Source organism: Camelus ferus, chromosome 2 (genome assembly GCF_009834535.1).
Source record: "Camelus ferus isolate YT-003-E chromosome 2, BCGSAC_Cfer_1.0, whole genome shotgun sequence".
Classification (NCBI taxonomy): Eukaryota; Metazoa; Chordata; class Mammalia; order Artiodactyla; family Camelidae; genus Camelus; species Camelus ferus.
In genome coordinates, this window is record NC_045697.1 from 38371700 (window position 1) to 38391279 (window position 19580).

A 19580-nucleotide genomic window follows, 5' to 3' on the forward strand; every position below is an offset into this window, starting at 1 on the left:
ACCTGGAAAATCTCGGACACTCCCTATTTCAAGGCCTTTAACTACCTTAATTATATCTGCAAAGTCTCTTTTGCCATGAAATGTAACATATTCATAGGTTCCAGGGATTTGGATCTGGACATCTTTGCGGGGTCTGCCTACTATCCCTTCTTCTGCCTTCCTCGAGTCTCTGAAGCTATTGTCTGTATTTCTTAATTGCTTTTAAAATATATTTTATTTCTTTGTCTGCACTGGGTTCTAGGTAAATTCTCTAATTCTTTTTTTTTCTAATTCTTTTAACTGTGCCTAATCTACAGTTCATCCCACCTGATAACTTTTTTAATTTTGATGACTATATTTTTAATTTCCAAATCTTCCGTTTGGTTCCCTTTCATATACATCTGTTCTTGTTTCATTTAATAATTCTTATTCTTTCTGATAGCAGTGCTTCCTTCCACCTGTCTAGACGAGTGGTTTTCCACCAGCGGTGATTTTGCCTCCGGAAGGAACAGCTGGCAATGTCTGCGGAGATTTTTGGTTGTCGCAACTTGGCAGATGCTACTGGCATCTAGTGGGTGGAAGCCAGGAATGCCACTAAGCATTCTGCAATACACAGGACAGGTCCTCTGAGACAAAGAATTTTTCAGCCCAAAATGTCAAAAGTACTTAGGTTGAGAAACCTTGATCTAGATCACGTTACACATACTCATTTTAAAGGTTTCATCAGAATCTTCAAGTACAGAGAATTCATGTTTTGATGTTTTATTTTGTTGACTATCTTCATTAGCACTGGATTTCTTCTTTGTATTTGATTTGCAAGCTCATTTTCAGTGAAAGGTTATTTCTTTTTCTCTCTGCATCTGGCTTTCCCTCCTCTTAATTGTCAGTTCTGAGGGTGGCCCCACCAGGATTGCCCCACAATTCAGAGTTCCTGTCCTCTGGTGGTTTTGGAGAACTAGAAAGCCCAGAGCAGGCTCAGTTTCTGTTTCCTTCTGCCTCCCCAGCCCTACCACTTGCTCAGAGACTAGGACCTGGGGGGGGGGGGTGCACCAGGTATCTCGACCTTAGACCTTGGAGTCAGTCCAGCTGCGAGTCTGACTCTGGCCTTCCATGTCACCTGGAGCAAAACTGGCCTGTTACTTCAGGGTCCCACTCGCCTTTCTGAATTTCTTTGATTTTGGTTTTTACATTTTCTAATTCCTATGTGTTTGGGGCAAAGAGAAGCCAGCCAAAGTGTCATCTGGACTGGACGGCTATTGCATAGCCACTTTGCTATGATACGAATTTATTTTTGGCTCAAAAAAGATATTTGTCACATCAGCAAAAGTGTGTTTAATTTTACCCGTTCAAGACTACAAAAACCATCTACAGAACCTAACTCATTGCCTCCTAGAAATTCCATAAAACAACTTACTAAAGCACGTGGGAAAATAGACAAGGCACACACAATGGAAAAATGGGTACAAAGTTATTTACAACTCACAGAGCAGTTAAGTGATAATGCAAAGATGGAAGAACATTTTCAGAATGGAAGTCCTACTTGGGAGAGTAGTAAACAAAAAAGTAGGAAACAAGCTCCTCTCTGATCATCTAAAAGTTTTCACGGAAGAAATGCAATTCTAGGATTTGACCATGTGTTTTCTGTATGTGAGCAAGCTCTCTATAACAAGTTGATTTACATTTAATTGCATTCACAAATGTTTATTGCGGTTGGTGTTAGAAAAACATAGCTGAGTAAAATAATCTCTGACTCAAGGAATTCACAGTTGGTGGGGTGGCAGGGAGAGACATACAAATAAATAATTACGTTTTGACGACTTGAGTTATAACTCATGGGATCAAAATACAATGTTTTACTCATCGTAATGGAAAGGGTATAATATAAGGGTCTGCACATCTTTATGGGGACATGGGTGTGGAAGCAACAGTTAATGGTATTGGGTGCTTGTCAGGGAAAGTTGCAACGGCAATTGGAATATTTAAGCTGGAGTTTACGTGGTGAATTGGCGTGCACCTAGCAGGTGAAGGCTAAGCCGCAGCAGGGACCAGGGCTGGGCAGCGTTTTAACCCCGCGCCCAGAAGGTCAAGGCACCCGACGAAGAGGAGGCCCCAGTCTCTGACACCCGCTGAGGTTCGGGGTTTGCCGGCCGCCAGGGGGCGCCGTGGCCCCGCGCGGTAGGGGCCGTTGCGTTTCCGGGCACCGGGGCCCAGCGCCGCCATCTCTGTCCCGCGAGTCCCCGCCGCCCGCGGCGAATCGTCTGCGGCTCCCGTTACCGGGGCAACCGCGGCGCCTCCTCCGCGCCGGCCCGGATCGTCTCTCCGCGCCATTTTCAAACTGTCCTGGCTCCGGAGCCGGTTTCTGGGGCGGAAGGAGCCAGCGAGGGAGGCGAGGCGCAAGGGGCGATGCGACTGCAGGCGGAGGGAGCGGCGGCCGGGGCTTCGGGTGAGCACGCCGCGGGGCGGGAGGGCCGGGCGGGGCGGCGCCTCCGCCTCCCGGGCAGTTCCCGCGGGCCGGGCCCGGGCGCTGCCGGGAGGGCGGCCGCGCGGCCGCGGGAGGAAGTGGGGCCCGGGCGGGCGGGAGACTCCCTGCCGGCCCCGCTGCCGACACCCGCTTCCCTTCAACACCCGACCGTGGAGTTGCGGCCCGGAGGTCGGCCTGGGGCTGCGGGATCCCGGGGTTCCTCCTGCCCCGCTCGCCACGGGCGTCGGTGCGGTCCCTGCAGCCCGCCTGCTACTGACTGATGGGTTGATTTAAAAGTTAAAATGCCTTCTTCCTGTAAGAATCGTACAGACTCGATAAAAATAAAAGTGCCCCAAAGCGTAGGACGAGAACCATTTACTAACTTCTGGCCGGCACCTTAGTAAACATCCCCTCTGCCTTCCACTCTTTACTACTTTTAGTTCGATAAGGAAGGACTCCGAGATAACCTCAGTTAGGGTTGGTTTGGAGTTTTGTTTTGTTGTTGTTGTTGTTTACTTGTTTGTTTAGCCTCTGTGCATGTATATACACAGGATACTTTTGTAAAAGTAAGATGTACTAGCTTTCAGACATCAACCCCCCCCCCAGAGTTAAGCAGGTGGATCGTTCTAAATAAGTATGCGTGGAGGATCTCCAAACCTAACCTTTTATGTTGCTTTGCTAGAAACTTTAAGGATAGTCACAATGTTTGGATGGTGGGGGTGGGGGGTTGCGGGGGACAGCGGCTCATGGGTGGAGAAAGCGTAATAGCATGTTTTTTGTCCTTGGGAGGATTTTAATCTTCATCTGCCCTGTGTGTTGATGATTTTTTTGATTCATATTCATATTCATATGAATATCATATCAAAAGTATCATTTCTGGGTAAGCAAAGTTGGTATCAGACAAAAAAGGAGAAACGTTTCGGCGGTGAGGCCCTGCTAGTTCTTGGTTTGACAGGTGCGTTGCTGATGTCTCCAGGAGTTTGTCTTCAACACCCTGCATCAGTCAGGTCCCTCTTGTGGAAAGAACCTAGAAAGAACCTATTATAGAATGGGGACGCGATTCAAAGAGGCTTGCAGGAGTGTGGAGAAGGAAGTGTTTGTAGAAAGGAGTAATCAAACAGGTGCTAACCCAGGAGTAATTTGGTAGGTTGAGGCGGCAGAGTACAGAAACCAGAGAAACCAGAGGATCAGGACTCAGGAGACCTGATTGCCCATCCCTTTGTGGCCCTGTGTTTTAAGAAAAGTTACTCTCTTGAGGCAGCCTTTCCTCATCTTTGAGGAAGGAGGATGTCCTCCGCCCTGTCTCCCTCATAGAGTAGTTGCCAGGATCCAATTGTGCATGTGTTCATACAAATGCATGTCTTCTAAATTGGAGAGCATGAGCAGTATGCCTTTCTTGTGTGTGTGGTGTGTGGCTTTTTTTAATCTAAAAATCTACGTAAAATTTATGTGGTGAAATGCACAGATCTTAAGTGTGCTATTTGAAAAGCTTTGGTAAATGTATACACGGATGTAATCTCTATCCCCATCAGCACAATATTTTCAGAAAGTTCTCTCTTAGCCCTTCCAGTCAATCTCCACCACCCCCACAGCCCTAGGTGACTGCTGTTCTGATTTCTGTTCACATAGTTTAATTTTGCCTGTCCTTAAACTTCATATAAATGAAATCATACAGTACATGTATGTGGCTTCTATTGCTCAAGTGATGTTTTTAAAATTCATCCATGTGGTTGTATCATGGGTGTATAACTACTGATACACGTCCCTTTTATTCCTGAGTAGTATTACATTGTATAAATATGTATAGTTTATTTTTTCTTCTACTGTTGATAGATACATAGGTTGTTCCCTGTTTGGGGCTATTATGAATAAAGCTGCTATGAATATTCTTGTAGAGTCTCCTTGTAGATGTTTATTTTCATTTCCTTGAGTAAATACTTCGGAATAGAATTACAGAATCACAGGATAGAAGTATGCTTAACTTTATAAGAAACTGCCAGACTTTTTCCACAGGGGTTTTATACTCCTGTCAGCAATGTGAAGATTCCAGTAACTCCAAATCCTTGGCAACATTTGGTATTGTGCCTTTAATTTTAGCCAGACTAGTATGGGCGAAGTTGTATCCCATGGTGGCTTAATTTGTGTTTCCCTGATGTCTCATGGTGTTAAGCACCTTTTCACATGATTATTCTCATCACGTATCTTTTGCAAATATTGGCCCGTTTTCTTATTCGGTTGTCTTTATTATTGAATCTTAAGAGTTCTTCCTATATTCCATGTACAAATCCTTTGTTAGATATTATGAGTATTTTCTCCTTTTGTTTTTGTTTTGTCAAACAAAAGAGTGTATTTTGATGACTAGACATTTTAAATGTGAAGAAGTCCGATTTATCAAATTTTTCTTTTATATTTAATGCTGTTAAAAAAGGCCTGTCAGTGTTCTCTGCCTATCTCCGGCTTTTTTTCCTTCTAGAAGCTTTATTGTTTTAACTTTAATGTACAGGTTTATGAGGAGATACTTATTTTAGTGCAGCAACATAAATATCATAAGCATTGGATTTAAATCTATCTAAATATTCCAGAAGGCTGCCTACCTGAAAAGAAACAAAAAAACATTGCTTCATATTAAACGAATCTTTTCTTTTAGCATGAAATAATAATAATAGCTAATAATTGAATGATGTTTCACCTTTTTCTTTTAGGACTTTAATTTTTGGACGTGAATAAAACTAGTTTTGGAAGATAAGATGACTACAGCTGCAGAAAGAAAGTATGTTAATATTAGGAAAAGGCTGGATCAGTTGGGATATCGCCAGACTCTGACAGTGGAGTGTTTACCTTTGGTAGAAAAACTTTTCAGGTAAAGCTAAAAATACAATTCTAAACCTGTGTGATCCTTAATGCCATTTATCTAGTTTCTGATTGAACTTCTGCTTCAGTAAAGAAATGGGTGGAGTTTTAAAAAGTCCTTAAATCGTCTGAAGCTCCTCTGTTCTTAGGTCCTTCTCCCCTGTCATCAGTTCAGGGCCTCCGCATTGCAGAACTCCTGAGTCAACCATTTAAACTATGCCGTTCAGAGTAAATGTTTCTGAGGATTTTGCCTGTGAATAAAAGTACAATTTTTAATGTGATTTTCTGATATAGTTAGAAGTTCTGTATCTGCTTTACCCACTGGTCTTTATTTTTCATTGAAATACAGTTGACATGTCCCTGGGCTCTAATTACTGTTACATCTGTAATGGTTCTCTAACGTGGCTGGCCATTCCTTTACCTGTTACATATTACTTTAACTGAAAGAGTCTTTGTGATTTTTGTTCTTTTCCACGAGTTCTGTTACTGTGATCTGAGACTCGAAGCAGGGAAGTTGCTCAGGAAGCTTTTGCGGTAGGACTGCAAGCGATGATGAGGGAAAGGAGAGAACGAGCATGAAAGATACCTTGTGGTCTTCAGTAGGGTCTCTAGGATCCCTCATGATCTAGTTCTGGAGCTGCATTTCAGAGTTATAGGGTAGAAGGATGTTTAACTTTCTAAGAAACTGGCAAACTTTTTCCACAGTGATTTTACACTTGCACAGCTTCATCTCCCGTGTATGAACCACTAGAAGCTCCTAAACACATGTACACTGTCACCCTTGGTCTCTCCATATGTAAAGCCCTTCTCCCCTCTCCCGCCTTCCTTGCTGGGATGCTCGGTTAGCTGTATGGCCCGCAGGATTCTGTCACACCTACCGCATGTAACCTGAAATACTCATCATTGTTAGAAACTTGTTTTGTCTTCCCGTTAGAATGCAAACTTCATGAGACCATAGGCTGACTCGATCGCTGCTATGCCTAGGGCAGGCTGAGCACATAGTTGGCACTGAACTATTTGTTGAGTTTATCACATAGTATTATAATTTTTGACAAATTGTTAGTGGAATATAAGCTCCGTGACAGTGGGTTCTCTGCTGTGTTGCCTGCTCAGTAAGTATCGATGGACTGACTGTTCCGCTGGTCTCTGTTCTTAGAGTGATTCTTATTTGTTGTGGTCCTTGTTCTTAGCATATAGCAGACATTCAGTAAATATTCGTTGAATAAACAAATAAGTTTCACAGATCCCACAGCATCAGGTAACTAATTAGATATGGGGGACAAGTGAGAGAGATTCTAACTATGTGGCTCATAACTTTCAATTAATTCTGTTTGAAGAAATTTTTGAGTACTTCCTGATACTTTGAAAGACTCCTAGTGTTTGTTTATTTTTGGATTTGAGCCCACTTAGCATTAACATTTATTTTAAGTCTTTTTAGAAATATGTTTTTAGTTATTAAAGGTTAATAGGCTGTTTTCTTGTATTTACATTTTTTTTGTTCTTTAATATTAGTGATCTAGTTCATACAACTGAAAGTCTTCGGAAATCAAAATTATCTGCTGTGAAAGCTGAAAAAGAAAGTGCCAATTTCGATTTTGTATTGGAACCTTATAAACTTGAAAATGCAAGATTGAGTAAGGAAAATAATGAATTATACCTGGAATTAATGAAACTGAGAGAACAATCAGGCCAACACATTAAAGGTAAAACTATGATTTTTTAAATGCAATATTTTTGCCCTTTTTGTCTTATATGTAGGAAAAAAGCTAGTCTACTTTTAAAACTATTGATTAGAAAATGTGACAGTCTTCCTGTTGACAGCTCTTGAAATATCGTAGGGTATGTTGAAGAGTTCTCAAGAAGGAAAATAAATTTGCATTCCATAGCTAAATTCATCTTCACTGTATGAGGATTACATTTTTAGAATTAAAATTGCTGTAGAAAATATTAAATGCTGGTACTGAAAAAAAATGTTCTTGAAACAACTTTGTTATTCTTTTATGGGAAATAAGAAGAGTAAAGTGAGGTGAAAGCCACATATCGTTCTGATTCTTTACTTCCCTGTCTTTGACCTGGAAGGTAGGAATGGAATAATTTCAAAGGTACTGAGCAAAGAGTAATTATATGGCTAACTTAGTATAAACTCTTCTTGTACTTAGTGGAAAGCCCTCTCTAATACCTGGCATGAATTCATAATCCCTTAGCATCATATCCAATTTATTGGATCAGAAATCATGATTTATATTAGGCTCATAAAGCAGAAGAAAAATGTAATTTCTTTTTGTGCTTAGTGATTTATTTGCAGTTTTGTTAATAGTGGTAGAAGACGTATAGCCTTTCCAGCAAAGCATACGTAAGACTCAGGTGGAGCCTTTCGAATTACTGTGACTTTTTGTATTTTGTGAAATGGAAGCACTTCTTACATTTCTTGATCTGTAAAATAGTCTTTGAATCTTTTTCATTTTAAGAGTTGAAAACTACACTGAAAAAGTGTGCACATGAAACAGCTGATCTGAAATTTCTAAATAATCAGTATGTTCATAAACTCAGACTTTTAGAGAAAGAGAGCAAAGCTAAGAATGAAAAAATTCAACAACTTCAAGAAAAGAATTTGCAAGCTGTAGTACAAACCCCAGGTGAGTCTGTTCTTTCTTAAAACAAGTTATACACGTCTGATCTTTTAAAAATATTAAAACTGTTGACTGAGATGGGGCTTTGGATTTTCATGCTTAGACTTTAGTATTTGAAAAGATGTGTTGGATAGTCACAAAAACTTTCAAATTTATTTCTGAAGATCCAGCTCGTATCTTACATGTATGCTTAAAAACTTCTGTAATAATAGCTTCCTAGATACAAGCAGTCTAACTTCAGTGCCTAAAATTTTATTTCCTTAATCATTAATTAAAATTTTTTCTGTTATTATTATCACTATTATTATTTTAGTTCTAAAAGTAATTCATACTCATTTTGAAAATGATGCACTTTCTTATTTCTTAGTTTATTTTACTGTTTTTAGCTTTATGCTCAGTAGTTCTCAAGCAAGGAAAAAGAAATGATGGGGCATATCCAGAGTTAATGGTTGTCTGGGCATAAAGTTGGTGGAAGAATCTCCAGTACTGGTAATAAGATCACGGAGATGTCTAAACCATGGAATTAAGATTATGGAAGTAACTGAGGCCTAATAAAGTACTGAACTATGAGACTAGGTAGAGACTGAGGGATTACAGAGTGTGGTGAGGACCAATGGTCATTTGGTCAGAATGAAAATTTATATCATAAGAGAGTTGAAGACCTGGAAACTGGCTCAGTTCTAACCCATGACAAAGTCCAGGCATAATCATGTTACCATGTGCCTGTAGCTGAGTGAAGAGGAGCCTCATGAGAGTTGAGGAATTGTGAACCGAGTGGCCAGGGTTGGGGAGGAATCAGTGGGGCTTGAAATGGCAGGAAATGAGATGGCAAGGAGGACTGTGAGCCAAAGGCAGAACAAATGGAGAAACATGGGAGAAGATCTCGGAAGTAACTAGAAGATTAAGGGGGAAAAAAAAAAGGATAATTAGATTTTCTGAGAAAAGAGTGGGACAGATTGAAGAGAGATTTAGGAGGTGTAATCTTTAAATTTTAGTGCCTGCATGTGGTAGACTTGGAAAGTAGAGGAATCCCCAAGTTTCTGTTTCACATGAATGAGTGCCTGGATGATACTGTTCCTTAAGATAACTGTGGAAAGCAGAGCAGGGATCCACCCTCCACAGAGGGTATGCTGAGTATGTTATATCCACGAGACATTCACATTGAGATTCTAGGATGAAGCAGGATATGTAGATCTGTTCTCAGAAGTGTGGTCCCAGATGGAGATTCAAATGTGGGGATCATTTGAATATCATGTGAATTGAAGCTACGACTGTAGTAAGGATTATCTAGTGAGATTATGTAGAGTGGGAAGAGAGGAGAACCAAAGACAGACCCTAGGAAAGTTGGCATCTAAGGCCCTGGTGGAAGCAGAGGGTCTTTGAAAGAAACTGAGAAGGAGCAACCAAGGAGGAGAACCAGGAGATAAGGGGAGAAGAAAATGGCTTACCTTGCTCAGGTGTGTAACTACAAGCAGGTCATTTAAATACTTTTGACTTGGTTTCTTCAACCTCAAAACAAGAGATTAGAAGTATAAAAAATTTGTTAGGATTCTGAAGAAGACAAACTTGTGGGTTATGTTTGTTCTTTGTGAAGATCAATTAGTTTTTCAAGTACGTGTCTAATCTTGGCCAGATACTGGAAAATGTAAGTTATCCATGTGGTTTGGACCAAGACAGGATATATCTAGCCATAAACAGAAATTACTCCTTCTGCTTTTAAGGATAATTAAGAAAACATTTCCCTCTAATTCAGAGTATACATTTTGTTGTATACTAATTTTGCTTCTTAAAGGTTCAATTATCTGCTCTTTTGGCATTGCTTAATAATGTCTATTTTAGTTATCACTGCCTTGAGCTCCTTGTTTGACAGTTTCCTGCTGGTGATGACTTCTTGAGCCTATAATAGTGGATACCACAAGGTGCACTCAACTTTTAATCTTGCCAAAGTGTGGTCCCCATTTAGTGGAGGAACAGATTAAATCTGGGCATATGTATTAAGCATGCAGAAAATAAAGCTTGCTTTATTATTGTGTCTTATTGAAGTTTTCAGGAGTGCATTGTTTAGTTGAAGATGAGGTGGGTATTTATATATATAAGTATTTATCTATATGAGGGAGAAACATTTTATCAGTATGTAATATGAGCTAGAGACATACCTTATAACAAAAAGGCTAACCTTCTGAAATGCTTAATTCTAAGACAAGTGTTTTGTTTTGTTCTCAATTTTTTTTTTTGAAACACACGTTTGTATTTTTTTAGGTGGCAAAAAAAGAAGTATTGCTTTCAGGCGCCAGCGTATGCAAATTGACGAACCGGTGCCTCCCTCTGAAGTCAGTTCATATCCGGTTCCTCAGCCAGATGACCCTTACATTGCAGACCTCCTGCAAGTGGCTGATAACAGGTGCATTAAATAATTCTTTGTTGGCTCTAGTTAATTGATCACTTGGTTAACCAGTAAGTTTCTTGATAGTAGCGGTTCTGTCTTAATTATCATTATGTTTGGTGCCTAGCATAGAACTTTCTGAATAAGCACTCACTAAATGCTTTCGGAATGTATTCTGAATATAGAAGGTTTCTATTTGTTTTGAAACTTCGATTTCAAATAGATCATGTATCAGATGTTTCTGTTCATATTTGCTTGAAAACAATTCAGTGCCAATCAAGAGCCTGTTTCAGTAGAGTTGCTTTGACATTTAGTTTCATCACCCAAGTAATCTTTTACAGACTCTATTGGTTCATATTTTTGTCAAATGCCAGTAGACATGAATAGATTTGTAACTGGCTTTGACATTCTTGCTTCATGATTCTCTAGCTGTACTATGATGGTATCTCCTTAAATTGGAATCAGATATAAATTCTGTTTTAATTAAAACTTCAGTAAGCTCTCTGGAAAAGGCATTATGTAGGTGTTCTGGGGATGTAAAGATAAGGTGATGTTGCAGCTTTTGAGAAGCTTACAATCCAGTAATGAAGATGAGACAAGGGAAATAACACAAAGTGTTCAGAAAATTGTAAGAGGAACACAAGCAGGAGAGCGCTAGTGGCAGCCAATCTGGTCACAGCTGCAGAAACACTTTAAAATGTGGAATATACAAGTGGAAGTGATTAGTGTAGTGAGCCTTTTACTTTGTAGATTATGCAGAGAATATGGGGGAGTTTTCTGCTTTATTAATCTCAATGTAACAAAAAAAAATACAGTGGGTGAGATACTAATTAGAATCTCTTAGCTCAGTTATTCTCACACAATATTAGGTACCTGTATTTTTAGTTATCTGACCTTACCCATGAAATATTTTGTGTTTTGTTTTTCTGGTTCAGTTATAACTAGGACTTAGTGTGTTAGTATTATTTAAGGAGTTTTTTTGGCTGCATATGTATCACTCTCTTTTTCTTTCTTGTGTCTTAACATTCTTCTTTTCTATCAAACCATTGTAGATGGCATCGATCTCTTATTTGTTTTAATTTACACATGCACATTTAATTGTATTCAGAATCATTTGTGCATAAAGTGTGCATGTTAAGTTGGAAAATTGTAGTATGTCTCAATATTTTTCTTCTCTTCCAGATTGTAGCACAGTTCAATAGAAAATACAGGGTCATTTAGGGTTAGAAAACATTTGAGTCTCTTATTTCATTTAATGATACTGTGAATTTTGGACTAGACACTTAGTTCCCTGAACTTAGGAATTGGCAACAGTACCTCAAAGAGTTGTCTTAAGGATCAAAATGCAGTAGTAGACATAAAATAATCTTGAGTTTCAAATTATTTACCACTCAATTTTTTATCTATTCTTGTAGAAGTAAATCTCCAAGATGTTGTTCTCTGTTCATGCTGTGGCTTTGGAACCCTTTGGCATAGCACTTCGTACCTCATTGAGAAACAGAAAGTAGAGAGTTTTTAAAAGAAGGCATTTAGTTTCACTTCTTATTATTTTTTAATTTCTTAACAAATGTATGTTGGCATTAGTTATAAATGTGTTTCAGAATTCAAGAACTTCAACAAGAAGTCTACCAGTTACAAGAAAAGTTAGCAATGATGGAAAGCGGACTGAGAGATTATAACAAGCAGGTAGGATTTTTATTAACTTACATAGTAGGGATTGAGATGGGTGTGCTGTGATTGTAAATGGAATTGGGTTATATTTGATACTACTGATACTAAGGGTTTTTTTTTTAACTGATCTCTGGTTGATTTACAAAGTTGTGTTAATTTCTGGTGTAGAGCAAAGTGATTCACTTATATATGTATTTTTTATATATTTATATTCTTTTTCATATTCTTGTCCATTATAGTTTATTACAGGATATTGAGTATAGTTCCCTGTGCTAAACAGAAGGACCTTGTTTATCTATTTTATATATAGTAGTTTATATCTGTTAATCCTAGACTCCTAATTTATCCCTCTCCCACCCCCTTTCCCCTTTGATAACCATAAATTTGCTTTCTATGTCTGTGAGTCTGTTTCTGTTTTGTAAATAAGTTCATTTGTATCACTTTTTTAGATTTTCGCATATAAGTGATATCATATGGTATTTGTCTTTCTCTTTCTGACTTACTTCACTTACTCTGATAATCTTTAGGTCCATCCATGTTGCTGCAAATGGCATTATTTCATTCATTTTTATGGTGGAGTAGTAGTCCATTGTGACACCACATCTTCATTATTCATCTGTCGATGGACATTTAGATTGCTTTCATGGCTTGGCTATTGTAAATAATGCTGCTATAAACATTGGGGTACATGTATCTTTTCGAATTAGAATTTTTTTCTGGATATATGCCCAGAACTGGGATTGCTAGATCATATGGTAACTCTATTTTTAGTTTTTTAAGGAACCTCCATATTGTCCTCCATAGTGGCTGCACCAGTTTACATTCCCACCAGCAATGTAGGAGGGTTCCCTTTTCTCCACATCCTCTCCAGCATTTGTTATTTGTATACTTTTTAATGATGGCCATTCTGACTGGTGTGAGGTGATACCTCATTGTAGTTTTGTGATGTTCTCTCTGGTAATTAGTGATGTTGGGCATCTTTTCATGTCCCTGTTGACCATCCATATGTCTTTGGAGAAATGTCTAATTAGGTCTTCTGCCCTTTTTTTGATTGGGTTGTTTGTTTTTTTGTTATTGAGTTTTATGAGCTGTTTGTATATTTTGGAAATTAAGGCCTTGTCAGTCACCTAGTTTGCAAATGTTTTCTCCCAGTCTGTAAGTTATCTTTTCGTTTTTTTTTTTCTTTATGGTTTCCATGGCTATGCAAAAGCTTATAAGTTTGATTAGGTCCCATTTGTTTATTTTTGCTTTTATTTCTATTGCCTTGATAGACTGATAGAAGAGAACATTGGCACAATTTATGTTGGTGAGTGTTCCACCTATGTTCTCTTCTAGGAGTTTCATAGTGTCCTGTCTTATATTTAAGTCTTTAAGCCATTTTGAGTTTATTTTTGTGTATGGTATGAGGGAGTGTTCTAACTTCACTGACTTACATGTGGCTGTCCAGCTTTTCTTGCCTCCTTTGTCAAAGATCAATTGACCTTCATGTGCAGGTTGTAATTTTCTTTTTTTTTGGTAGTGTCTTTTTCTGTTTTTGGTATCAGTGTGATGATGACTTCATAGAATGACTTTGGGAGTTTTCCCTCCTCTTCAATCTTCTGGAAGAGTTTTAGAAGATTCAGTATTAAGTTCTGCTTTGTATGTTTGGTAGAATTCCCCAGTGAGGCCATCTGGTCCTGGACTTTTGTTTGCATTGGTCTTTTAAAATTACAGATTCTATTTCATTTCTAGTAATTGGTCTGTTCAAGTTATCTGTTTCTTCTTGATTTAGTTTTGGTGGCTGCATGTTTCTAGAAACTTGTCCATTTCTTCTAGGTTGTCGAATTTGTTGGCATATAATTGCTCATAGTATTTTCTTATGGTTTTCTGTATTTCTGCAGTATTGGTGGTTAGTTCTCCTCTTTTATTGCTTATTTTGTTTATTTGTGTCCTCTCTCTTTTCTTCTTGGTGAGCCTGGCCAGAGGTCTGTCAATTTTGTTTACCCTTTCAAAGAACCAGCTCTTAGTTTTATTGATTTTGTTTCTATTGTTTTCATAATCTCTATTTATTTCCTCTCTGAACTTTATTATTTCCTTCCTTCTGCTGACTTTAGTTTTTGTTTGTTCTTCTTTTTCTAATTCTTTTAGGTGGTAGATTAGGTTGCTTATTTGAGATTTTTCTTGTTTTTTGAAGTAAGCTTGTCATCATGAGCTTTTAATACAACTTTTCTTTTTCATCAGTTGGTTGGTAGAATTAATAACTGGAACAGCTAGGTGCCTTCAGATCATTCAGCCCATTCCCTTCATTATGCGTTGAGGTAAATAGTAGTTTTTTGTTTTCTTTTGTTTTGTTTTTAAGGTGAATCATCTATCTCCCCAAATATTATAACTGTATTAACTGTTTCCATCTCAGGAAGTATTTTATTGAAGTTTGTTATGCATTGTAATATGCATTATAATGGTATTTTATATAATTTTTTTACTCTTACTATAGATTTTGTCATTTCGAATATGTCTTTTTGAAAGTTACTCTTCTGTGTTGCCACATTTGTTGCGTGATTCTTCTACAAGTACTAGTACCCCATAAAACAGTTTTCCAAAGAAGCAGGGGAGTTAATAGATGCAGAGTTAGAGCATAACTTTAACAAGCTTTGTTCTTTCATACTTTCTTTTGATGTCTTTGCTAAATTCTGATTTGGATAATTATAGGCTTGCTTTCTTAATAAGCTTACTGAGGTTTAAATTGGGTAACACGTTTTTTATTTTCTGCACGTGACTGCATTTTTTGGAATGAAGAAATCTCCACATACAAATATAGATGTAACTTATGTGTTGGTATAATTATCAATAATATATTATTGATAATTTCTCTTTGGAACTGCTCCACAACTTCATTTTCTTTTGGATTTCCTTTTCTCACCCTTTTTTTTTTAACCTCTTATGTAATATCTTCTTTGCTTTTTGCCACTGCCTGCTCCCTGAAATGTCACTGTTTCCAAGGATTCTGTCCCTGACCCTTCTGTCCCTGTCTGTTTTCTCAGATAATGTTATCTGCTCTCTTAGTTTATTGCCTGAATATTGATGACTCCCAGGTGTCTCAGGATCTGCTGAGCTCCAGATCCGTATTCCTGACTTTACACTGGGAGCTTCCACTTGGATGAAGGCTCTTTGTACACATGTGCCTAGTACTGGACTTGCTGTCTTCTGTCTCAAATCTGATTTTCCTCCTATATTGTCTTCTTGGATTGGTAGCATCACCATCTGCCCAAGCCAACATTCTGTAGTCTTTCTAGGGCTCATTCTCCTCCTGTCACATACCACTCACCATGTTTTGTCAGTTCTGAGTACTTTTTAAACTTACTTCTGCTCTGCCGTATCCCACTGTTTTATTTTAGGCCCTAGTTATCTCTCATATATCCCTGCAGTAGGTCTCGCTGCCGCTGATTTTATTCTTATCAAATTCATCCTTTAGTCCAGAGTAATACTTCTCCTTAGCAGAGTACTCCGTGCTTATCATAATTAGTTCCTGCCTAATTCTTCAGACTCACCTCCAACTGTTAGTTCCCTTGCACATTACAATCCAGTCATACTGAGTCATTTTTACTCTCTTAAACATACTGTTGTTTTATGCTTGCTTTGTCACTGCCTGGAACACCCATCCCTCCTTTCTTCTCTTCCTAGCATCATTTATAACCTTTTTGGTCATATTTATTTGATAAGGCCTTCACTTATTTCCATAGGCATGACTACATCATGGAGACTAAATCACTTTATTTCCTGACTATTTTGGTATCCCATATATATTTCTGTTCTACCATTGAACAACATATTAAAGCAATTATTGGTTTACTTGCTTGCTTTTCCTGTAAAGCCATGTGTTCCTGAAAGTCAGGGACCATGTTTTATTCATCCTTGTATACTTAGAACTATGCTCAGTAATTGTTAAATTGAATGCTTGGTTTTTGTTTTCAATTTTTTCGGAAAAGAAAACCAAAGTTTGAAAGTGTGTGGATTTTTCCAGATTCTTGCATGTGAATTCATGGCTGACAGTGATGTTTTTGATCATATGTCTGTTGTTTTCTAAATAATAGATAATTAATTAAATCACCCCAGCCTCATATCCTTTTTAATACTGAGATTCAGTAGCAATTCACTTTTCTTCGTGTCTTCCACTCATTTGTTTATTCCACATTGATTTCACGAGGCACTGAAGTAGTTCAGGCTCAGTTCCAATGCTTACTAATTTCTTTTTATATAAACATTACCTAATATTAGAGGAGAAAAAAAAAACGAATTAAATTAGAAAGAATCTCTTCAATAAAAATACTTATGAAACCTATGCTGACAGTTCTTATGTTGACTTTTTCTGTGCTTATTTTTGCTCTGCGTAAATGTATTTCATAATCCCATATAGGTGTGGGTACCTATATGAATGTTAATCTCTTATATATGTTGTGGGACATAAGAAAAATGGAAGTATAGCCAAATAAATGTTTTTCCAGTGTTAATCATTTCAGTTCAAAACCAGGTTTTTTTGAATGATAGCATGACTTTCTGTCTTCAGATTGAGCTAAGAGAACGAGAGATAGAACGGCTGTCGGTTGCACTGGAAGGGGGTCGCTCCCCTGATATCCTTTCTCTGGAGACTAGAAATAAAACCAACGAGAAGCTTATTGCTCATTTAAATATTCAGGTAATGACTTTTATAATTATTTCACTGAGCATATAAAATCATAAGTATTTGTAATGGTCTATGGGTTTGTAAAAGAGATGGCGTTGTTTATTAGGGTATTATTTACAGTGGGAAAAATTTCATAGAGTATCCAAAATTGGGTGCAACTAAAAAATCAATCTTTTTAAAGAACATTTAATGAGGTAGGAATATATTTACCATAATGGTAAATATTTGGAAGACAAGAACCGTAGCTGCAATGTAACCAACCTTCAGTTTGCTTTTAAAAGAATGTATGTATTCATGCAGAGAGAGAAAATAGTGGAAGAGAATACTCCAAAATACACTAAAAAAGTTTATCTTTGTGTGAGGATAGTCTTCTTTATGATTTTCTCCATTTTCAAAAATTTTATGATTATTTCTTTTATGATATAAAAGATGATTTTTAAAAATATATATAAAAATTAAACATATAGTTTCCATCTACCTATGTAGTGGATTCCCTTGCCATACATTGGGCCTAAGAGTGAAAGAACAGGAGACTTCTGTGAAGCATGACACATGACCTTTATAGATGTCATGTTGCCTGGGCTGCAAGCGGAAGAGAGTAAGTCCTGGATATCAGCAGTAGCTCTAGAGCAGTGCTGTTCAATAGAAAGAGGATATGAGCCACATATGTAATTTAAAATTTCCTAGTAGCCTGATTAAAAAAGTAAAAAGAAAATAGATGAAGTTAATTTTAATAGTGTATTTACCTACATATATGCAAAATATTATCATTTCAATATGTAATCAATGTTGTAAAATACTGTGATATTTTACTTTTTTGTTTGTACTGAGTCTTTGGAATCCTGTGTATATTTTGCATTTATAGCACACCTCTGTTTGGACTAGCCACATTTCAGCTGCTCAGTAGCCGTATGTGGCTGTAAATGGCTACTATATTGGACAGCACAGTCTAGACTAATATTATCATAGTGATAATCCTGTCATACTTATAGAACTCTGTATTGGGAAAAATTTCTTATTTATCCTTTCCTTCCATGCTTGAAAATTGAAGCCAATGGACATATATTTTTACTAAACCATATGTTGTCGGTTTTGCAAATCAAAATAATACATTTGCAAATGTAAAGTACCTGGGGTTTTAATTTTTGGTATTAAAAAATACACATATATAATAGTGTTTTGAAATATTATTTTGAAAATTAGGTATTTAGGATGATTTTCCCATTCATATACCTATGAATTACAAATTCAATTTAGGTTGACTTTCTTCAGCAAGCTAATAAAGACCTGGAAAAGCATATACAAGAGCTTATGGAAACCAAGGAAACAGTAACTACCGAAGTCGTTAATTTAAGTAATAAAAATGAAAAACTCTGCCAAGAATTAACTGAAATAGACCAGCTAGCACAGCAGCTGGAACGACATAAAGAAGAAGTGCTTGAGACTGCCGATAAAGAACTTGAGGAAGCAAAGGTATGTCCAGGCTAGGGAGTGGGTATAGCTCAATGGTAGAGCACAAGCTTAGCATGCATGAAGTCCTAGGTTCAATCCCCAGGACCTCCATTAAAATAAATGAATAAATAATAAAAGTAAATAAATCTCTTTTAAAAGAAAAAAAGGTGTGTCTAGGTTGGGAGTGTTCATTAATTCTCCTGCAGTATAGTGAGCTTGAGTCCTTTGGATATCTGACTTGGGTCTTTTGGTTTATTTTGTAATTCAGGCTTTTCTAAAGTGTTATTTACATCCCCTAAGTGCTTGCAGTTGTTCTAGTTGTTTGAGTATCTTTCTGAAGCACATCTGTTCTTAGGATAGCTCTTCAGACTCCATCATTTTTTCCTTCAAGGTTTCCATCTCCATCCTTTTACCTATGCATTGTGAGCAGGCTTTGGAAGTTTGTCCTCTAGGTCATTTCATGCTCATGAACCCTTTGAAGGTACTGTTTGAAGCTATGTATGTCCTTGAACATTTTTAAGTTGGTAGCTAACATTTTTCATCTTTAAATTTAAATAAATGCAAAGGATGTAATTTCCAATCAGTTGTAAATATTGATCTCTTAAAACTGTCTTATCATTCTTTTAAATATAGCCAGTAGAATCCAAATGACCCTTCTTGAAATCCCCACAAAGTTTTATCCTATTTTAACATATTTTGTGCTTGAGTATCTTTTTATGATAACTCTGTCAAACATCTCTTCAATTTTTTTTTAACATTTTTTATTGATTTATAATCATTTTACAATGTTGTGTCAAATTCCAGTGTTCAGCACAATTTTTCAGTTATTCATGGACATATACACACTCATTGTCACATTTTTTTGTCTGTGAGTTATCATAACATTTTGTGTATATTTCCCTGTGCTATACAGGTGTAGTCTATTCTACAATTTTGAAATCCCAGTCTATCCCTTCCCACCCTCCACCCCCCTGGTAACCACAAGTCTGTATTCTCTGTCTGTGAGTCTATTTCAAACATCATCTTCAATTAAAACATACATGAATTGAAATTTTTTATTTTAAAAAATGTCCCGTGACTGTAAAGTTCAGAGTGTTAATATTTTCCTCTAAATAGTATTATCATTATAATTATTAGTAATCAGTGGATCGGAGTGACAAGTATAGCACAATGTTGATAAATGAAAAGGTTAAATTGTATTAAATGAAAAAGTTAAATTTTTACTGGAAATACATCTCTTAGTAAGATATAGTGCGAGAAAATAGTGTCTTAATTAAAGTCTTTGACCAGCCCCAAGATTTCAGATTATCTGTTTGTCTGGTGCTTTAGAAGTTTTTTATGTCTAGAGATAAAATCTAGAAATCCAAAAAGGAAATTAAGAAAATAATTCCATTTACAATAGCATCAAAAAGAATAAAATTCTTAGGGATAAACTTAACCAAGGAGGCAAAAGATTTGTACACTAAAAATTATGAAACATTGCTGATAGAAATT

The 19580-nt window shown here is 37.1% G+C and overlaps 1 protein-coding gene across 2 annotated transcripts in view; it reads left to right on the forward strand.

Moving 5' to 3' along the window:
* The first annotated feature begins 2205 nt into the window (after positions 1-2205).
* The window catches only part of CEP135 (centrosomal protein 135), a 62034-nt gene continuing 44659 nt past the window's right edge, over positions 2206-19580 (forward strand). For both annotated transcript variants that reach the window (XM_032497946.1, XM_032497947.1), the window contains exons 1-8: positions 2206-2422; positions 5143-5300; positions 6803-6993; positions 7759-7926; positions 10180-10321; positions 11905-11989; positions 16518-16646; positions 17892-18107. In XM_032497946.1, coding sequence (XP_032353837.1) covers positions 5188-5300; positions 6803-6993; positions 7759-7926; positions 10180-10321; positions 11905-11989; positions 16518-16646; positions 17892-18107 — 1044 coding nt within the window. In that variant the 5' untranslated portion in view covers positions 2206-2422; positions 5143-5187. The remainder of the gene's footprint in view (positions 2423-5142; positions 5301-6802; positions 6994-7758; positions 7927-10179; positions 10322-11904; positions 11990-16517; positions 16647-17891; positions 18108-19580) is intronic.